The 21,988-nt window shown below is 42.9% G+C and overlaps 1 protein-coding gene across 2 annotated transcripts; it reads right to left on the bottom strand.

Moving 5' to 3' along the window:
• Window positions 1–3,970: 3,970 nt before the first annotated feature.
• june (JunE proto-oncogene, AP-1 transcription factor subunit) lies at window positions 3,971–9,358 on the bottom strand. 2 transcript variants are annotated; one of them, XM_035783234.2, is made up of 2 exons: window positions 8,869–9,358; window positions 3,971–8,312 (listed from the first exon to the last, which is right to left on the bottom strand). In XM_035783234.2, the coding sequence occupies exon 2, from the start codon at window positions 8,185–8,187 to the stop codon at window positions 7,114–7,116; it is 1,074 nt and encodes a 357-aa protein (XP_035639127.2). In that variant the 5' UTR covers window positions 8,188–8,312; window positions 8,869–9,358; the 3' UTR covers window positions 3,971–7,113. The 2 variants fall into 2 exon arrangements, with proteins under 2 accessions (XP_035639127.2, XP_035639128.2); XM_035783235.2 differs by having other exon boundaries at window positions 9,231–9,358.
• Window positions 9,359–21,988: the final 12,630 nt, after the last annotated feature.

The raw sequence follows: 21,988 nt of genomic DNA, 5'->3' as shown, positions 1-21,988 counted from the left end.
GTATTATATTAACTTAAAATAAGTGTTCATTCAGTATTGTTGTAATTGTCATTATTACAAATAAATGTTAAAAAATTGTCCGACAAATCAGTATCAGCTTTTTTTGGGGTCCTCTAATAATCGGCATCGGTATCGGCGTTGAAAAATCATTATCGGTCGACCTCTAATTACAAGTTTCCCGTCCTAAAAACGTATCACCATTTCCCAATCAAATAGGTTTCTTGAAACCACAAAAGAGAAACTGTATTTTATTCTCCAATCTTTCAACATCGCCTTATTTTAAATGCGCTATGAAGAGATGTGTTTTTTTTGCCTAAACCCTTCTGCCTCTAAGTGCTACAGTGTCCCAAAGTATTAAAGTGAAAACAAGGATTAGCTTTCATTTCAAAAACAACAACAACACTACTATTATATTGTAATTATTTTGGTGACAACCTGGTTGATTAATAATATTAGGACGCGGACACGTTTGCTTTTATATAAATAAATATGGGACACAAAAAAAAGGCAGTGTAGAACACCGTTGCCCATCATGCATTGCTCTAATAACTTTAGCCCCCCACACAATTTTTTTCTTCTATGAATGAAGTCGCACAAAAATGTGTGTCTGTCCACATGATTTAAGACGCGCAAAATCTGCTGAAATACTTTTTGTACATATTTGCCCGAATTGAGTGTGAGACTGTTTTGGAATCTCCCACAGTCCATTCCAATTCCAATTCAACACACACACACACACACACACACACACACACACACACACACACACACACACACACACACACACACACACACACACACACACACACACACACACACACACACACACACACACACACACACACACACACACACACACACAGACAGTAGATTTCCCATAAATTACACTGCAACACTGACTGGACTGTACACAGTGACTGTGAGGGACTTTTACTTTCAGAATGACCCCATTGCTTCATGTGGTTTACAGGAAGCATTGGCCCTTCTTATAGGAAATGCAAAGGCTGTCTGTGGAGCATGGGGTGACTTGACAGCATCTGCTAAAGGGATGGACATCCTTTAGCATAGTAATTTATAACCACAAAAATTGCTATCAAACTAAAATTGATACTATGAGGAGCGTTAAGAGCAGCAGGTTTTCTTGGCTCCGGTTCTGCATGGGGTGGACCCACTGCAGTGGCAGACAGTGACACTAGCCTATTCTACAGAAGACGCTGTCCGGCAGATGGGAAGTTAAATCGAGTTTCTGACTCACAAACAAAATCCCATGGGATTTATCACTAGAGTAGAGGGTAGAGGGTGTAGGGGCTGTTATTATTGTCTAACATAGTCTGGCTGCATTCCAAAAGGTTTCTGCAGCTATCCATATAAGGGAACCCTTTTTTGATTCTAGGTAGAACTCATTTGGGTTCCATGTAGAACCTTCTACCAAAATGGTTCTAGCTAGAACCTAAAAGGGGGTTCTTCAATTGGTTCTCTTATGGGGAAAGAACACTCATAAATTCTGGACAACACCTTGTTTTTCTGAGAGCGTATGTTTGAAGTTCTCAGTAACGAAGTTATTTCAAAGAACAGCTAACTTCACTTCTCTTGGTCAGAACACTTCTCACATCTAGTTGCCAATAACGTGAGGAGTAGGAAGACATACTACTGTAAAACACAATATGACCCCCCTCCTCCACCATGTGGTTTCATATTAGGTTAATAGTGAAGACTATGTGTCAATCTCACTGTTGTTTCACTACTTCATACAGACTCCTGTATATTTCGCTTTAGGTTGTATCTACGTCATTTTAATTGAAAAGAGAGCAGGCTGTTTGTTTTACTAAGTTCGGTTGACTGATATTTTGCTCATGTATTTTGACAGTTGGCAAAGTAGAGAGTGAGTGTTGTATATAATACTCTGTCCCCTGATGATGACACAAGTAAAAAAAAAAAAAAAAATCCCGTTTCAGAAACCTACTCTTTTTTAAATTTTTTATTATTGATTTATTCATAAACATTGAAGGAAACAATTAATATTTTTTTTCAAAAAGACAGCATATTGTAAACCAAAGAAGAAAAAAACAGTTCAACAGTTAAACCAAGGCAAGACGCCCTGTAGTCAACAGTCATGTGTCCCTCTCATAGTCAACACTATTCAGACAGGGACTTGCCGTGCATTCCAAATGACATCCTATTCCCTCTATAGTGCATTACTTTTGACCAGAGCCCCTTTGGACCCGAGTCAAAATAAGCACCCTATAGGGATTAGGGTTGCCTGGCTACCCATCCATATCGCTCCGGCCAACTAACATTTCTTCATCCACGATGAGTTTCGATTTGCCTCCCTCCCCGACGATTTACAGAATGCGAACACATCGTTCTGATTGGTTGGGTTTGGGCCATAGCCGGCATACACGATTAACGTTATCAACTTTGCTACTCTGACTGACAAGACAATCCAACCGCTTATTTATTTTTCTTTCGTATAATGCCCCTCATTTTGATTTCACACAAAACGACTGCTAGGACGGCAGTTTCAGACTGAGCGTATGTGACGATGATGGAGCGAAGGAATTCAATACAGGGTGAGTCGTCAGGTAAGAAAAGGGTGCAATTTGGGACGCCACCCTCTGACAAGGAAATTTTCCACCGAGTACACACCAACTGTTGTGTCAATGCTATCCAGAATATAACGTCATACATCGCAGCTTGACTTCCCTTTTTAAAACCATTATTGTTATTGATCCATTGCATCGTTGATCACATGGATTGTTCATCGTCATAGTGATAAATCATGACAATTGACAGTATTTTCAAAATGTTGTCAACTTTCAGAAGGGCCCCGTTTATACATGGGTCATTTGTCCAGATCTTGTCCTACATTCTGAACGTGCCCACATTTACAGAAATGTTTCTACACGTGGCATTAAAATGCGTTACTGTCCACTGTGTCTGCTTTGCGACCAGATTTCCTGGTCCCTTTACCGAACATATATTCTTTAAAAATATAACGTATTTATATATTGTAAGACACATTGCTGTAATCAGTCAATGGTGCCAAACTGACCATTATTTTAGAGGATGGGATAATGATGATTTAAAAGATCAGGACAATTAGAACCAGGTGGAAACAGGACTTATGTGTAACATCTTGTCTACTTTACATGTTTGTATCTAAACCCTTTCAAACAGACACTGTAAAGTAAACCATGTTATACTGTATCTAAACCCTTTCAAACAGACACTGTAAAGTAAACCATGTTATACTGTATCTAAACCCTTTCAAACAGACACTGTAAAGTAAACCATGTTATACTGTATCTAGACCCTTTCAAACAGACACTGTAAAGTAAACCATGTTATACTGTATCTAAACCCTTTCAAACAGACACTGTAAAGTAAACCATGTTATACTGTATCTAAACCCTTTCAAACAGACACTGTAAAGTAAACCATGTTATACTGTATCTAAACCCTTTTGTATCTACTGATAAACTATTTTCTTTGGCTTGATCAAGAGCGGTCAGGTGCTTACAATGAACATCAGGTGAATGAACATCAATGAACATCTCTGTCTCTCTCTCTCTCTCTCTCTCTCTCTCTCTCTCTCTCTCTCTCTCTCTCTCTCTCTTCTCTCTCTCTCTCTTTCTCTGTGTCTCTCTCTGTTAGTTATCTTTGCACTCCAAATACCTGTAGTAGTGCCTTTTAAAATGTTATTACCATGGCTTTAGCCTAACAAATCACAGGGATACTAGGACAATCTCAACCCAATACAGCATCAAACCACAGACTACAGTGCTAGTAGAATTTACTGTTTGACATTCCTTTACTCACACGTATAAAAAAAAAAAACACATTTCTCTCAGATTGGCTTAGTTACTGAAATGAATCTAGTCTCAGAAACACGTGTTTTAAACATTTTCCCCAAAGGAGGAACAGCTCTTTTTTTTTCTCCCAGGAATGAAAGATCCACACACAACTCTGATCGAATTTAGACAGACCCTCTGTGGTCCCATCAACAACCTTTTTTAATCTTGTATTACACTGGAAAATAAACATGTCACCATAAAAACAGACGAATACTATTTCACTGAAATTGACACAAACGACTTTACACAACAAAGAGTAATGTTCCTAAGTACACACACCTACTTCAGTACATACAAAATAATACTACCCCCCCCTCCCCACACACACACACACACACCTACACCACCACCATCAAAATCTGTCTCAATAAATAATGTACAGTATGGAGAGAGAAGAAGTACACTAAGCTGTTAGAAGGTCGTCATCATTTTCACTGAATCTAGAACTTTAGGAACGTTGATTTACATTTTGTACAAAAATATATAATTATTAGTGACTTTAAAAAAAAAGAAGCCTTATTCAAGTTTAAAAAATACATATTTTCCTTGAAGATCACAAAAAAACTTGTGACAGATTCTTCTTTTTTTTTTAATGTTTTAAATTTCTCTCTAGATTGATGTGAATAAAGTAAAGACATAAGTATCGTTAACCTGACGTGTATATGTGTAGAAGCGAATACATAATAAAATGTGTCTGCATCAAGAAAAGACGATCTTCTTTCCATTTCGGTCGCCGCGGTAAGGTTTAGTTTTTGACATAGTAATTAAAGCTCTTCCGATATGATTTACCTACTATATCGACAATCACATTTGCACTGTAGGAATAATTATTTTTTTAAAAACAAGAGAGAAAAAAACAAAAAGTATCAAATAGTTTCCAAAGACATTTCTACGCTGTGTAGAGACCATGATGAGACCACAGATAAATATCAGACAAGATTTCATGTTTTGATTTATGTGCAATATATTGTATCCCCCCCCGAAAAATATTGTAAACGAGACACTAAATCCGTCATGTGTAGTTCCACAGAAAACATAAATATCAAAGATACATTTTGCATAAATAAATTCCTCCAGAAATGTTTGTAAAATAAGAAATGAATTTAAATCATCCAGTTTTGATTAAAAGCCCTTGTCTTGTTACTTCAGTCTGCTTTCTCAAGAAGCCTCTTCCCTTTCTACTGTCCAACCGTGTGTCTGTCAGTCTGTCCATCTGTCCATCTGTCCGTCTGTCCATCTGTCCGTCTGTCCACCTGTCCGTCTGTCCATCTGTCCATCTAATAACACAGCAAGTTTATCTAAAATGTCCCTTAAAAAAAAAATGTCTTTCTGACACAGTGTAGTTCAGGATAACACAGCGCTGATACACAATGTATATAATATATAATGTGTTACCTACCACATTGAACAATATATTAGTCAATCAGTGGAGCACCGCAGCAACCCCCCCCCCTCCCCCTACACATTTTGCCATGAGGCTGAGAGCAAATGTTGTTGTTTTAAAGCACATTTCCTGCCATTCTACACATATTGCCATGGAGAAAATATATTTTTTCAATAATATATTTAACCTTTATTTTAAACTAGGCAAGTCAGTTAAGAACAAATTCTTATTTACATTGACGGGCTACACCGGACAAACCCGGACGACGCTGGGCCAATTCTGTGCCGCCCTATGGGACTCAAAATCACGGCCCGTTGTGATACAGCCTGGATTCGAACCACGGTGTCTGTAGTGACACCTCTAGCACTGAGATGCAGTGCCTTACACCACTGCTCCACTCTGGAGCCCCACTAGAAACATTTGCGATTTTATAGCTGATCTCATGCTATTCTATCACATTTTGCCATGAGGCGGAAATAAAATGTGGCAGTTTTACAGCTAAATCCTGTAATTCTTAAACAAAGAAATCATCTACAACACATCACATCCAATAGATTTGATCAACATGATGACCAATTGCTTATTTTTTTAGTGTGTGAAAAAAAAAACAATCTCCTATTTTCTCTTTACTTCAGAGTTTACAGTGACTAAAATACGCAGGGCCTTGGAGTAACACACAATGTTCTCCTAGTACCGTCATTTGTCATTTTGAAATTGTTTAAAAAAAAGTCAAACTCAGTAAAAAAATGTACTTCTGATTCGACTTCTGATTCGACTCGGCAAAAATACTACGGTAATGACAGTAAGAAATACAATAGAACACCTTTTGGAATTGTTCTGAAACCATGAGAGAGAGAGAGAGAGAGAGAGAGAGAGAGAGAGAGAGAGAGAGAGAGAGAGAGAGAGAGAGAGAGAGAGAGAGAAACCCTGTATGTTTCACACCTTCTCAGTTATTAGACTTCCTGTTTACCACAAACACCCAGGAATCTACTGAACTGTATACTAGAGGCACAATGTCATCCGCACCTCACGCTCCAATGGTTGCCTGGTTATGTACAAGGGTCAGTGTTGTAGAGCACAGTCTTCAGTCTGTGTGTGTGTGTGTGTGGTTTAATGTGCTCCTATTGAGCACAGATATACTTTGGTCACTGTCGGGGCTGCGGGAGGACAAAACTAAAGTAGGAAAGTAGAGGTGTCCCATGTCCTTTTCTCGTTGTGTTACTACAACAACTCAAAGTGTCTGTAGAGGTTAGAGAGGTGGGATTCTCCCTTCTCCCCAACCACTCACGTAGTTAGCAGTTAGCATAGAGAGGTGGGATTCTCCCTTCTCCCCAACCACTCACGTAGTTAGCAGTTAGCATAGAGAGGTGGGATTCTCCCTTCTCCCCAACCACTCACGTAGTTAGCAGTTAGCATAGAGAGGTGGGATTCTCCCTTCTCCCCAACCGCTCACGTAGTTAGCATAGAGAGGTGGGATTCTCCCTTCTCCCCAACCGCTCACGCAGTTAGCATAGAGAGGTGGGATTCTCCCTTCTCCCCAACCGCTCACGTAGTTAGCATAGAGAGGTGGGATTCTCCCTTCTCCCCAACCGCTCACGCAGTTAGCATAGAGAGGTGGGATTCTCCCTTCTCCCCAACCGCTCACGCAGTTAGCATAGAGAGGTGGGATTCTCCCTTCTCCCCAACCACTCACGTAGTTAGCAGTTAGCATAGAGAGGTGGGATTCTCCCTTCTCCTCAACATCTCACGTAGTACTTTATTTACCCACAACACCCATCATTTACCTTGTAGAGGTACTAATTCCTTTAGAGAGGACTGACTCAGAGCAACAGAAAAAAAATACACTTCTCATCCCTGTACAGTACAGTCCGTTGGTCAGCAGCTGGTGCTCTCCCTCTCCCCGGTGCTCTTGGACTGTAGGGCTGCTGAGCTGACTGCAATTTGGCAGCCATTGGTGACGTGATTCATGACTTTCTGTTTGAGCTGGGCCACCTGTTCCCTCAGTACCGAGGCGGTGGAGGTCAGGTCACAGTTCTGGGTCTTCAGAACCTTCACCTTCTCCTCTAGCCTGGAGATCCGCTCCAGCTTCCTTTTACGACACTTAGACGCCGCGATCCGGTTACGTAGTTTCTTTCTCTCGGCCTTGATCCTCTCCTGGGTCTCCAGGTCGATGGGAGAGAGCGAGGGAGGGGAGGAGGTGGGGTCCCCGGAAGGGTGACGTATCTCTGGGACAGTCTGAGGGGCGTCCAACCCCCTGTTGTGAGGATGGTGGGGTCCCTGGCCTCCGGGTCCGTGGGGGCCGTGGCATGGGTAGCCGCCGGGCATCTGGCCCCCTGGGTAGGATGATGATACATGGCTGGGGTGGTTCGGGTTGTAGCTGCTGAGGTTGGTATAGATGGGCAGATCTCCTGCAGACATGATGCTCCTCTGGTAGGGGCCTTGCATAGAGGAGGAAGGGGACACGGGAGCTCCAACCAGCTGGTTCTGTTTATGAAGATCCGCCAGGGCTTTGACGAACCCATCGGCAAAACCCTCCTGTTCGTTAGTGGCGTTGTTCCGGTACATGAAGGGGTTACCACCGTTAGGGTTGGGGACAGGAGACGTCGTCACCAGGCCCTGGTTAGACTGGATGATGAGGTGCTCGAGGTCAGGGGAGGCTAGCTTCAGAAGGTTCATATCTGACAAGCCGCCGGGCATTAACGAGCTGTTTGTGTTGCTGTTAATCCCTCCCAGATTATTAGGATTGATATTGCAGTTACTCCCCGGCTGGCTTTGTGACAGTTTCAGGCCAGAGCTGCTGTGGGAACCGCCTGAGAAGTTATGTGCCACCTTCTTACTCATCATCTTGTGGCTCTGGTAACGTTGGTAATCGGCATGGTGTTGTCCGAAGTTGTGAGGAACACCTAGGGACTCGTCATGGTAGAAAGGAGTTTCCATTTTAGCCGTCATTGACCCAGAGAGACAGAATCTTCATCCTCTGATTATTATATAGAGGTCGAAGTGTTCCACCCTCACATTAACTGCGAAGACTAAAAATTTTGTTAAAAAAAATATTCCAATATGAAGTCTGCCACCTGTAAGAGTAAAAAAATAAAATAAACGTTGGATATTATAATATGTCATTTGAAAAAAAAAACATACAGTAGGCTACATATGTGATATAGCTTCTTTTTTTTTACATGATATGATATGCATTACTTCTATGGCTTACAGGAATACCAAACTAGTTTATCTTTCGCTCAACAGTCGGAGCAACTTGCAGCGTACCTCTCTATACAGTACGCAGCATTTCGATAACATTTTCCTCCTGAGTTTGTAGCCTACTTATTGAGCATTCGCTTTTATGCTGTCTCAATCGTAATTCATATATTATTGCTTCCCTTGGAATAGAACCTTACCAATGAATAAAAATGAAACAACTTTTTGTTACTGGATTCATATTATTTGGGTTGATAAGCTACTATTTACAGTTCCTTAATAGTTTTATGCTGTTTTGATACGGGAGACTCCTGGATGTATAGCACACAGTTTGGACATTGTCACCGTTATTATTTTATCACACAGTAGGCTACATTATAAATGACCAATTGCAAGAATAGTGTAACGTAATAATGTTGTTCAAATACATACAATAGGCGAAAGTCTCACAATGTCTCACGTCTCACAATGATGACAGGAAAGCCCGTTCTGTGCGATGACTAGTTGATTAGCCTACTAACGTTACGTTTCGAGAAATAACGTCCCCGTGAAACAATCCAGTGACTCAACTCCGGTGATTCGAGTTAATCACACCGATCAACGGTGACACAGAATACCATCCATCGTATGGTAGATGTTACCCACGCACGCTGCTTGTGAGTCGGTCGAGCGTGTGTGTGTGTGTACAGATGATCAATTCAAAATGAATACGATATCCGTGCGTTAAACAAAAATCTTCCAACGAATTCAGATGAAAAAATTCATATAATCCAGTTTATTCTCTGTAAACTGACATTTGACATAGGAGAAATCGGGGTTCTCTTCCTTCTGCTACTCTCGTTGCCTCTCGTTTCCTCGTCTGAGCTGCAAATCCGCTGTCAGTTGTACTGTGGGGTTTTCTGCTTGGTCGATTACTAATACCATACGCCTCTCTCTCTCTCTCTCTCTCTCTCGTTCCTGAAACTACTCTGCATAGATGTCACACAGTCACTGACGCCTCCTCCCCTCTATGCCGCGTCGCTCAAATGTTTTTATTTGTTTTTTAACTGGCCATTTGAAAGCCAGTTACTATTTTAAAGTGTTTGTTAATGTACAATACAAATGTGTACATACTAGAACGTCTCCCCGACCATGTAGGCGATAGGACAACCTGGTCTCAGAGCATTTCGTATGATTCTGTACATAAAGCCCAGACTCTCTATTTAGTATGATATGATCCGTTTCATATGGTGTGTGTATTCATTTGTGGATGTCCTTCATCCATTTCGTAAGATATGTTCTGAATTTACAATTTGTATTATAAACTACATGACCAAATGTATTTGGACACCTGCTCGTCGAAAATATCATTCCAAAATCATGAGCAATAATTATGGAGTCGGTCCCCTCTTTGCTGCTACAATAACATACACTCTTCTGGGAAGGCTTTCCACTAGATGTTGGAACATTGCTGCTATAACAGCCTCCACTCTTCTGGGAAGGCTTTCCACTAGATGTTGGAACATTGCTGCTATAACAGCCTCCACTCTTCTGGGAAAGCTTTCCACTAGATGTTGGAACATTGCTGCTATAACAGCCTCCACTCTTCTGGGAAGGCTTTCCACTAGATGTTGGAACATTGCTGCTATAACAGCCTCCACTCTTCTGGGAAGGCTTTCCACTAGATGTTGGAACATTGCTGCTATAACAGCCTCCACTCTTCTGGGAAGGCTTTCCACTAGATGTTGGAACATTGCTGCTATAACAGCCTCCACTCTTCTGGGAAGGCTTTCCACTAGATGTTGGAACATTGCTGTTATAACAGCCTCCACTCTTCTGGGAAGGCTTTCCACTAGATGTTGGAACATTGCTGCTATAACAGCCTCCACTCTTTTGGGAAGGATTTCTACTAGATGTTGGAACATTGCTGATATAACAGCCTCCACTCTTCTGGGAAGTGCTTTCCACTAGATGTTGGAACATTGCTGCTATAACAGCCTCCACTCTTCTGGGAAGGCTTTCCACTAGATGTTGGAACATTGCTGCTATAACAGCCTCCACTCTTCTGGGAAGGATTTCCACTCGATGTTGGAACATTGCTGCAGAGACTTGCTTCCATTCAGCCACAAGAGCATGAGGTCGTACACTGCTGTTGTGCGATCAGGCCTGGCTCACAGTCTGCGTTCCAATTCATCCCAAAGGTGTTCGATGGGGTTGGGGTCAGGACTCTGTGCAGGCCAGTCAAATTATTCCACAATGATCTAGACAAACCATTTCTGTATGGACCTCGCTTTGTGCACGGGGGCATTGTCATGCTGAAACAGGAATGGGACTTCCCCCAAACTGTTGCCCGCAAAGTAGGAAGCACAGAATCGTCTAGAATGTCATTGTATTCTGTAGCGTTAAGATTTCCCTTCACTGGAACTAAGGGGCCCGAACCATGAAAAACAGCCCCAGACCATTATTCCTCCACCAAACTTTACAGTTGGCATCCGCCAAACCCAGATTCGCCAGATGGTGAAGTGTAAATTCATCACTCTAGAGAATATGTTTCCGCTGCTCTAGAGTCCAATGGGAGCGAGCTTTATACCACCCCAGCCGACGCTTGGCATTGCGCATGGTGATCTTAAGCATGTGGTGCGGCCGCTCGGCCATAGAAACCCATTTCACAAAGCTCCCAACGAACAGGTCTTGTGATGACGTTACTTCCAGAGGCTGTTTGGAACTCGGCAGTGAGTGTTGCAACTGAGGACAGACCATTTTTACTTGTGTAAAACACGCTTCAGCACTCGCCGGTCCCGTTTCCACCTCTCAATAACATCACTTACAGTTGACCAGGGGAGCTATTACTCTGTAATAGCTAGGGGACTCTGTAATAGCTACAGTGCTCTGTCATGGGCCGTTACAAAGGCTACCACAAAATGGACTGCCGAGTGAGGCTAGATGAGTAACCTTTACGCTCTAAAGCAGTGGGGACAGTTTCAGTTAAACCTAGGGTATGGCAAAGTGAGGTTAGTTCAGTTTAAACCTAGGGTATGGCAAAGTGAGGTTAGTTCAGTTAAACCTAGGGTATGGCAAAGTGAGGTTAGTTCAGTTTAAACCTAGGGTATGGCAAAGTGAGGTTAGTTCAGTTAAACCTAGGGTATGGCAAAGTGAGGTTAGTTCAGTTTAAACCTAGGGTATGGCAAAGTGAGGTTAGTTCAGTTTAAACCTAGGGTATGGCAAAGTGAGGTTAGTTCAGTTTAAACCTAGGGTATGGCAAAGTGAGGTTAGTTCAGTTTAAACCTAGGGTATGGCAAAGTGAGGTTAGTTCAGTTTAAACCTAGGGTATGGCAAAGTGAGGTTAGTTCAGTTAAACCTAGGGTATGGCAAAATGAGGTTAGTTCAGCTAAACCTAGGGTATGGCAAAGTGAGGTTAGTTCAGTTTAAACCTAGGGTATGGCAAAGTGAGGTTAGTTGAGTTAAACCTAGGGTATGGCAAAGTGAGGTTAGTTCAGTTTAAACCTAGGGTATGGCAAACTGAGGTTAGTTCAGTTAAACCTAGGGTATGGCAAAGTGAGGTTAGTTCAGTTTAAACCTAGGGTATGGCAAACTGAGGTTAGTTCAGCTAAACCTAGGGTATGGCAAAGTGAGGTTGGTTCAGTTTAAACCTAGGGTATGGCAAAGTGAGGTTAGTTCAGCTAAACCTAGGGTATGGCAAAGTGAGGTATGGGGGCTCAATTACTTCATTTCTACAAATTGTCTCACTAGACATACAAGCATATTCATTGTAGAGTTATGGCATAAAGATAATTTCTCCCTTCCCACAAAAGATGAAAAAAAATGCTAGCTGGAGCCCTTACCCGCTATGGACATATTGCTTATTCCCTAAGATCTGCCCACGATAGTGTTGTCCTGTCGGAACGTGATGTTGAGGCCCGTTACTATAGTGTTGTCCTGTCGGAACGTGATGTTGAGGCCCGTTACTATAGTGTTGTCCTGTCGGAACGTGATGTTGAGGCCCGTTACTATAGTGTTGTCCTGTCGGAACGTGATGTTGAGGCCCGTTACTATAGTGTTGTCCTGTCGGAACGTGATGTTGAGGCCCGTTACTATAGTGTTGTCCTGTCGGAACGTGATGTTGAGGCCCGTTACTATAGTGTTGTCCTGTCGGAACGTGATGTTGAGGCCCGTTACTATAGTGTTGTCCTGTCGGAACGTGATGTTGAGGCCCGTTACTATAGTGTTGTGCTGTCAGAATGTGATGTTGAGGACCGTTACTATAGTGTATAGTGCTGTGAACTTTGGGCCTAGCAGGGCAGCACACTCTCAACCTGGTGGGCTAGGCAATTGCCTTCTAACTAAAGGCAGAGGGCTGCGGTTCGAGTGTTGCAGGAGACTGCAGACCTGCAACCCAGGAAGCTAACAAAGAACCTAGCAGGGCATAGAGGTCTAATCATCTTTAGCCAGTTAGCTTGGGTGCCTGAGAATGCTCAGATCAACCCTACTCCTCAGCCAGAGCGTCCAGTGTGCGCTTTGCAGCTCGGGGAGCCAAACGCTCTGAATTTATGAACTGGCAATTTTGACAAGCTCTGAGTTTATGAACTGGCAATCTGACAATCCTCTGAATTTATGGACACCCAGAGCACACTCTGAGGGCACTCTGGCACTCCAGAGGGAATTTACGAACAGACCCTAAGGTTGGGGGTTTGGATTACAATTATGTTAAAAAAAACATGTATGCCCTCTTTTGTCAAACATTCAAAACACCCCTACTCTTTCCTTCATTAAATGGGGCTCTGTTATTTCATCGCCGCCAACGCGTTCAAAGGATCCTAGACCCTACATGGATTGAGCTTTGCCTCCACTGCCAGAGTTATATTGTTCGCATGCTCTGCCGAAGGACCCTAGTATGTGGAATAGGTGCTTGGAGTTTGTCGGTCCCCAAGTCAGCACCAGTAATGCTAGCTTGGTGTGCAACAACTGGTGGTGGTAAATATAACCAGAGATACTGGAGTATAATGACCTCTCTGGTTATAAATGAGCAAATTACGTTAGATAATGTTATTGCTGGTTAAGTAAGTATAATGGCGCCAGAGGGGATGGTTGCCCCTTTGCGGGTTCCTAACCAACTGTGCTATTTTGTTAGTTTTTTTCTCCCACATTGTTTGTAACTAATTTTGTGCATAATCTTGCTGCTTTTGTCTCTTTTGACCAAAAAAGTACTTTGTTACCTACTTCCCAGTCCGTTTGACTGTGATCCTGGCTCAGTTGACACACCGGTAAGTGAAATCGAACAACCCATTGAGCTGTCACTCCACCGAATGCTGCAGACAACCCAACTCACTGGTCACTACAGAGGAGTTTAGGTTCCTGGATCAAAAGGAACTCCCTGCAGTCTCCCACTGAGCATCAATGCCGTGTTCAAAACAACTGGGAACTTGGAACTCGGAAAATCTCCGACTTCCGACTTCAGTGCATTTAAGACAACTGGGAATTCAGAAAGAAACAAGTTCCGTCTGGGGAAAAATTGCCATCCAACTCGGAATTCAGGCCTCTTTCTAACACAGGAGGTTGGTGACACCTTCATTAGGGGAGGATGGGGCTCGTGGTAATGACTGGAGCGGAATCAATGAAAATGGAATCAAACACATCAAACACGTTGGTTTCCATGGTTTCCAGGTGTTTGATGCCATTCCATTTGCTCCGTTCCGGACATTATTATGAGCCGTTCTCCCCTCAGCGGCCTCCACTGCTTTCCAGAGCTCTGACTTTCCAACCCGAAGATCACTGATGTCATTATTTGACCTCATATTTTTCTGAGTTCCCAGTTGTCTTGAAAGCACCATTAAAATTCAATGGCAGGCTACCGTTCGCCAGCTCACATCTGTATGAAGCTGGATTCAGTGTTCTCGTCTGCATTAAAAACGTAGTGATCAGGCTGCCATAAGATAAAGAAGCCCATTGTTTATGAGGATTGCATACTGCTGCATTTGTTTGACAGATGTCCAGTTTACAACTGAACATGCAGCATCCCCTCAGTGTCAAGGGGACCCTCGGCGTCAAGCAGACATGCCCTCGCTGTGTGAGCATTCCTACAAATGGAACGGGGAGGACACTTCAATCAGATCAAAGGTCTAAGCAACTTCTACTGTTGTTCCTATTCACCTTCATAACCGAGCCTGGTGGAACCAGCCTGATCATGGAGTTTACCATTCTATTTCATTTCACGTTTTCTGACATCTGACGTGAAATATAATGGTGAATGGAGCCATCTGGTTACACCAGGCTAATCATAACCACCATTAAATAATATAATCAGTGTTGTGTGTGTGACCGACCAGTACCCTTGATGAGTTGATCTATGCTGCCATGTCCGTCAATGGGGCGCTGGCAAAGATCTGACCTCCAACCTCAACTCTTGCCTGCTCGCCAAAGGCCATCGATGGGGAGAACAGAATTAGTTAGGTTCAGTCTGACCTGTTCAAACTTCAACATTTATTTAGTTATTTTTATTTTACCTTTAAAAGTGCACTGTTCCTAGGCCATCATTGAAAATAAGAATTTGTTCTTAACTGACATGCCTAGTTAAAAAAAGGTAAAATAAAAAAACATTCTGAACAAAGCAGTTCAGGGGCAAACTTAAAGTCATACCACATATTCTTAATTGGATTGAGGTCTGGGCTTTGACTAGGCCATTCCAAGACATTTAAATGTTTCCCCTTGAACCACTCGAGTGTTGCTTTAGCAGTATGCATAGGGTCATTGTCCTGCTGGAAGGTGAACCTCCGCCCCAGTCTCAAATCTCTGGAAGGCTGAAACAGGTTTCCCTCAAGAATTTCCCTGTGACCAGTTTCCCAGTCCCTGCCAATGAAAAACATCCAATGAAAAACATGATGCTGCCACCACCATGCTTCACTGTGAGGATGGTGTTCTCTTGTTGATGAGTGGTGTTGGGTTTGTGCCGGACATAGCGTTTTCCTTGATGGCCAAAAAGCTCAATTTTAGTCTCACCTGACCAGAGTACCTTCTCCCATATGTTTGGGGAGTCTCCCAAATGCCTTTTGGTGAACACCAAACGTGTTTGCTTATTTTGTTCAAAAAAAGCAATGGCTTTTTTCTAGCCACTCTTCTGTAAAGCCCAGCTCTGTGGAGTGTACGGCTTAAAGTGGTCTTATGGACAGATACTCCAATCTCTGCTGTGGAGCTTTGCAGCTCCTTCAGGGTTATCTTTGGTCTCTTTGTTGCTTCTCTGATTAATGACCCCCTTGCCTGGTCTGTGAGTTTTGGTGGGTGGCCCTCTCTTGGCAGGTTTGTTGTGGTGTCATAATCTTTCCATTTTTTAATAATCAATTTAATGATGCTCCGTGGGATGTTCAAAGTTTAAAAAAAAAATGTATAACCCAAAAGCTGATCTATACTTCTCCACAACTTTGTCCCTGACCTGTTTGGAAAGCTCATTGGTCTTCATGGTGCCACTTGCTTGGTGGTGCCCCTTGCAGACTCTGGGGCCTCTGGGGCCTTTCAGAACAGGTGTGTATATACTGAGATCATGTGACAGATCATGTGACTTTATTTAACTAATTATGTGACTTGAGGTAATTGGTTGCAACATATATTATTTAGGGGCTTCATAGCAAAGGGGTGAAGACGTATGCACGCACCGCACCACCTTTCCGTTTTTTTTAGAGAGAATTTTATTAAACAAGTCATTTTTAAAATTTCACTTCACCAATTTGAACAATTTTGTGTATGTCTATTACATGAAATCCAAATAAAAATATATTTAAATTACAGGTTGTAATGAAACAAAATGGGAAAAACGCCAAGGAGGGTGAATACTTTTGCAAGGCACTGTACCTAGGCAGTTGTACAACTGAATGCATTCAACTGAAACGTGTCTTCCGCATTTAACCCAACCCCCCCTGTTTCCAAGGTAGCCTGACTGGCACAGTATCTGTATCGACTGGGAATGACAATTAAAGGTGAAAGGTGCACATTGTTATATTAGCCGAACACTGATTCTATGGTATTACGTATATAGTTCTTTCATCTACATGGACCTGTTACTACATTTGAAACTTATCAAAACACTTAGTTTAGAATATCTACAAAAATTCAGCAGCGTTCTTCTCATACTCTGTAGGCTACTGACCTATTCAAAGTTCCCCCTGACATCTCACCATACATCTGCCTGGAGTTATTGACCTCCACCTGCAGGAGGTTTGTTTGTTGTGATGGAGGGCTGATGAATAAAACAGGTCTGGTGAATTAGGCAGGTCTGGTGAATTAGGCAGGTCTGGTGAATTAGGCAGGTCTGGTGAATTAGGCAGGTCTGATGAATTAGGCAGGTCTGATGAATTAGGCAGGTCTGGTGAATTAGGCAGGTCTGGTGAATTAGGAAGGTCTGGTGAATTAGGCAGGTCTGATGAATTAGGCAGGTCTGGTGAATTAGGCAGGTCTGATGAATTAGGCAGGTCTGATGAATTAGGCAGGTCTGGTGAATTAGGCAGGTCTGATGAATTAGGCAGGTCTGGTGAATTAGGCAGGTCTGATGAATTAGGCAGGTGTGGTGAATTAGGCAGGTCTGGTGAATTAGGAAGGTCTGGTGAATTAGGCAGGTCTGGTGAATTAGGCAGGTCTGGTGAATTAGGCAGGTCTGATGAATTAGACAGGTCTGATGAATTAGGCAGGTCTGATGAATTAGGCAGGTCTGGTGAATTAGGCAGGTCTGGTGAATTAGGCAGGTCTGATGAATTAGGCAGGTCTGATGAATTAGGCAGGTCTGGTGAATTAGGCAGGTCTGGTGAATTAGGAAGGTCTGGTGAATTAGGCAGGTCTGATGAATTAGGCAGGTCTGATGAATTAGGCAGGTCTGATGAATTAGGCAGGTCTGGTGAATTAGGTAGGTCTGATGAATTAGGCAGGTCTGGTGAATTAGGCAGGTCTGATGAATTAGACAGGTCTGATGAATTAGGCAGGTCTGATGAATTAGGCAGGTCTGATGAATTAGGCAGGTCTGGTGAATTAGGCAGGTCTGGTGAATTAGGCAGGTCTGGTGAATTAGGCAGGTCTGATGAATTAGGCAGGTCTGGTGAATTAGGCAGGTCTGATGAATTAGGCAGGTCTGGTGAATTAGGCAGGTCTGATGAATTAGGCAGGTCTGATGAATTAGGCAGGTCTGATGAATTAGGCAGGTGTGGTGAATTAGGCAGGTCTGGTGAATTAGGCAGGTCTGGTGAATTAGGCAGGTCTGATGAATTAGGCAGGTCTGATGAATTAGGCAGGTCTGATGAATTAGGCAGGTCTGTTGAATTAGGTAGGTCTGGTGAATTAGGCAGGTCTGATGAATTAGGTAGGTCTGATGAATTAGGCAGGTCTGGTGAATTAGGCAGTGGTTTTGAATTAGGCAGTGGTGATGAATTAGGCAGGTGTGATGAATTAGGCAGGTGTGATGAATTAGGCAGGTCTGGTGAATTAGACAGGTCTGATGAATTAGGCAGGTCTGTTGAATTAGGTAGGTGTGATGAATTAGGCAGGTCTGATGAATTAGGCAGGTCTGATGAATTAGGCAGGTCTGGTGAATTAGGCAGGTCTGGTGAATTAGGCAGGTCTGATGAATTAGGCAGGGCTGGTGAATTAGGCAGGTCTGGTGAATTAGTCAGGTGTGATGAATTAGGCAGGTGTGATGAATTAGGAAGGACTGGTGAATTAGGCAGGTCTGTTGAATTAGGCAGGTGTGATGAATTAGGCAGGTGTGGTGAATTAGGAAGGACTGGTGAATTAGTCAGGTGTGATGAATTAGGAAGGTCTGATGAATTAGACAGGTCTGGTGAATTAGGCAGGTGTGATGAATTAGGCAGGTCTGATGAATTAGACAGGTCTGGTGAATTAGGCAGGTCTGATGAATTAGGCAGGTCTGGTGAATTAGGCAGGTCTGGTGAATTAGGTAGGTCTGGTGAATTAGGCAGGTCTGGTGAATTAAGCAGGTCTGATGAATTAGGCAGGTGTGATGAATTAGGCAGGTCTGGTGAATTTGGCAGGTCTGATGAATTAGGCAGGTGTGATGAATTAGGCAGGGTGTGATGAATTAGACAGGTGTGATGAATTAGGCAGGTGTGATGAATTAGGCAGGTCTGATGAATTAAGCAGGTCTGATGAATTAGACAGGTCTGATGAATTAGGCAGGTCTGATGAATTAGGCAGGTCTGGTGAATTTGGCAGGTCTGATGAATTAGGCAGGTGTGATGAATTAGGCAGGTGTGATGAATTAGACAGGTCTGATGAATTAGACAGGTCTGATGAATTAGGCAGGTCTGATGAATTAGGAAGGTCTGGTGAATTAGGCAGGTCTGATGAATTACGCAGGTCTGGTGAATTAGGCAGGTCTGATGAATTAGGCAGGTCTGATCAATAAAAAAGGTCTGATGAATAAAAAAGGTCTGGTGAATTAGGCAGGTCTGGTGAATTAGGCAGGTCTGGTAAATTAGGCAGGTCTGATGAATTAGAAAGGTCTGATGAATTAGACAGGTCTGGTGAATTAGGCAGGTCTGATGAATTAGGCAGGTCTGGTGAATTAGGCAGGTCTGGTGAATTAGGAAGGTCTGGTGAATTAGGCAGGTCTGATGAATTAGGCAGGTCTGGTGAATTAGGCAGGTCTGATGAATTAGGCAGGTCTGGTGAATTAGGCAGGTCTGATGAATTAGGCAGGTCTGATGAATTAGGCAGGTGTGGTGAATTAGGCAGGTCTGGTGAATTAGGAAGGTCTGGTGAATTAGGCAGGTCTGATGAATTAGGCAGGTCTGATGAATTAGGCAGGTCTGATGAATTAGGCAGGTCTGATGAATTAGGCAGGTCTGGTGAATTAGGCAGGTCTGATGAATTAGGTAGGTCTGATGAATTAGGCAGGTCTGGTGAATTAGGCAGTGGTTTTGAATTAGGCAGTGGTGATGAATTAGGCAGGTGTGATGATTTAGGCAGGTGTGATGAATTAGGCAGGTCTGGTGAATTAGACAGGTCTGATGAATTAGGCAGGTCTGTTGAATTAGGTAGGTCTGGTGAATTAGGCAGGTCTGATGAATTAGGCAGGTCTGATGAATTAGGCAGGTCTGGTGAATTAGGCAGGTCTGATGAATTAGACAGGTCTGATGAATTAGGCAGGTCTGGTGAATTAGGAAGGTCTGGTGAATTAGGCAGGTGTGATGAATTAGGCAGGTCTGGTGAATTAGGCAGGTCTGGTGAATTAGGCAGGTCTGATGAATTAGGCAGGTCTGGTGAATTAGGCAGGTCTGGTGAATTAGGCAGGTCTGATGAATTAGGCAGGTGTGATGAATTAGGCAGGTCTGGTGAATTAGGCAGGTCTGGTGAATTAGGCAGGTCTGGTGAATTAGGCAGGTGTGATGAATTAGGCAGGTGTGATGAATTAGGCAGGTCTGGTGAATTAGGCAGGTGTGATGAATTAGGCAGGTGTGATGAATTAGGCAGGTCTGATGAATTAGGCAGGTGTGATGAATTAGGCAGGTCTGATGAATTAGGTAGGTCTGGTGAATTAGGTAGGTCTGATGAATTAGGCAGGACTGGTGAATTAGGCAGGTCTGGTGAATTAGGTAGGTCTGGTGAATTAGGCAGGTCTGGTGAATTAAGCAGGTCTGATGAATTAGGCAGGTGTGATGAATTAGGCAGGTCTGGTGAATTTGGCAGGTCTGATGAATTAGGCAGGTGTGATGAATTAGGAAGGTCTGGTGAATTAGACAGGTGTGATGAATTAGGCAGGTGTGATGAATTAGGCAGGTCTGATGAATTAAGCAGGTCTGATGAATTAGACAGGTCTGATGAATTAGGCAGGTCTGATGAATTAGGCAGGTCTGATGAATTATGTTTTGCAAATATGTAACATATTGTACATTTTGCAAATTCGGTGCACATAATACGTAATTGTAATTCGTAACATATTATACGAAATGGAAGATGGACATCCACAAATGAATACATACAATACGAAACGTAAAATATCATACTAAATTGAGTGTCTCGACTGAATCGACAGAATAATAGGAAATGCTCTAAAACCAGGTTAGGCTTTGAGGTTGTGGCGTCACTATTCAAGCAGGCAGCTTCCTCCTGAGTCCGTAGGTTCAGGAATGTCCTCTGAAAAGAATAAGTATGTTTGTATATTGCAAAGTCGGATACTCAGGCTAACGTCAAACATTTAGCTAAATCCACAGCGTTGGCCTTCCATGGATGTTTATACGACAAGTTATGGACCCTGGTTTACGTCTCGTGCAGTGCTCAATCTCGCACTTAACAGCTAGCTACGTTGAAGAGATTGTTAGCTAGCTAGCTATGTTGAAGAGATTGTTAGCTAGCTAGCTATGTTGAAGAGATTGTTAGCTAGCTAGCTATGTTGAAGAGATTGTTAGCGAGCTAGCTATGTTGAAGAGATTGTTAGCTAGCTAGCTATGTTGAAGAGATTGTTAGCTAGCTAGCTATGTTGAAGAGATTGTTAGCTAGCTAGCTATGTTGAAGAGATTGTTAGCTAGCTAGCTATGTTGAAGAGATTGTTAGCGAGCTAGCTATGTTGAAGAGATTGTTAGCTAGCTAGCTATGTTGAAGAGATTGTTAGCTAGCTAGCTATGTTGAGGAGATTGTTAGCTAGCTAGCTATGTTGAAGAGATTGTTAGCGAGCTAGCTATGTTGAAGAGATTGTTAGCTAGCTAGCTATGTTGAGGAGATTGTTAGCTAGCTAGCTATGTTGAAGAGATTGTTAGCTAGCTAGCTATGTTGAAGAGATTGTTAGCTAGCTAGCTAATAATTTGGCTAAAAACACTGTATTACTTTGCTGAATATCGCTGTCTGATCCACCTTAGTTGTTGTGGTCTTTTATCTTTTTTATATTCTTGTTTGAGTTTCTTGTTTTACCGACCGATGGATTCTTATCTCGGCTTACATATCCAATATATTCTTTTAAACACTTTTTCCATTCCTGGAGGAAGAAGAGTCCAGTTGCCTCTGGATGCCGGAGGCTGCGATGGAAATACTCGGAAATGTCCAACTGACCAATTAGCTGCTTCCATTATAAAAAGTATAAGTTTATTTGTTAGTGTAGCTGTACCATTCGTAATCAGATTGACCCTTTTCTTATCGAAATTGGCGCCGGTGACTCGCGCAACATACGACACAATACTGTGACATCATTGCGTGAGACCAATCAATGACTCTACCACACCCACCGGCCTATTTGATTGGACGTCAGTACCAGATATCAAACGAGGCTGAATATCCCGCTTGGTTTCAGGAATGCAATGGACCGTGGACAAAGGAGAAATGAAATAGGAACCGTGATGTTCACCGCACGGCCCTGCAGTGGAAAAGCGCCACACGGAGACTGTGAGGGAGACCGGTAGAGAGGAGGTGAGCAGGTTTTTATCACTTTATAGGCCTACTTTGTTGAACTCTCTGGACTCACCCCTCTGGATGTGTCAGGGTATTTTTCACCAGGCAGCAGAGAAAAGCAGGTCCTATTACACACAGTGAGGGTTGAGGACAGTGTCAATGCCGTCAGCGACAACACAGGCTGCATCCCAAATGGCACCCT

Source organism: Oncorhynchus keta, chromosome 12, assembly GCF_023373465.1.
Source record: "Oncorhynchus keta strain PuntledgeMale-10-30-2019 chromosome 12, Oket_V2, whole genome shotgun sequence".
In the NCBI taxonomy this organism is placed as follows: Eukaryota; Metazoa; Chordata; class Actinopteri; order Salmoniformes; family Salmonidae; genus Oncorhynchus; species Oncorhynchus keta.
This window is presented reverse-complemented; position numbering and strand designations above follow the sequence as displayed.

Excerpts from the sequence above, each read along its gene's own strand:
- june (XM_035783234.2), bottom strand. The coding sequence starts at position 8,187 with ATGACGGCTAAAATGGAAACTCCTTTCTACCATGACGAGTCCCTAGGT.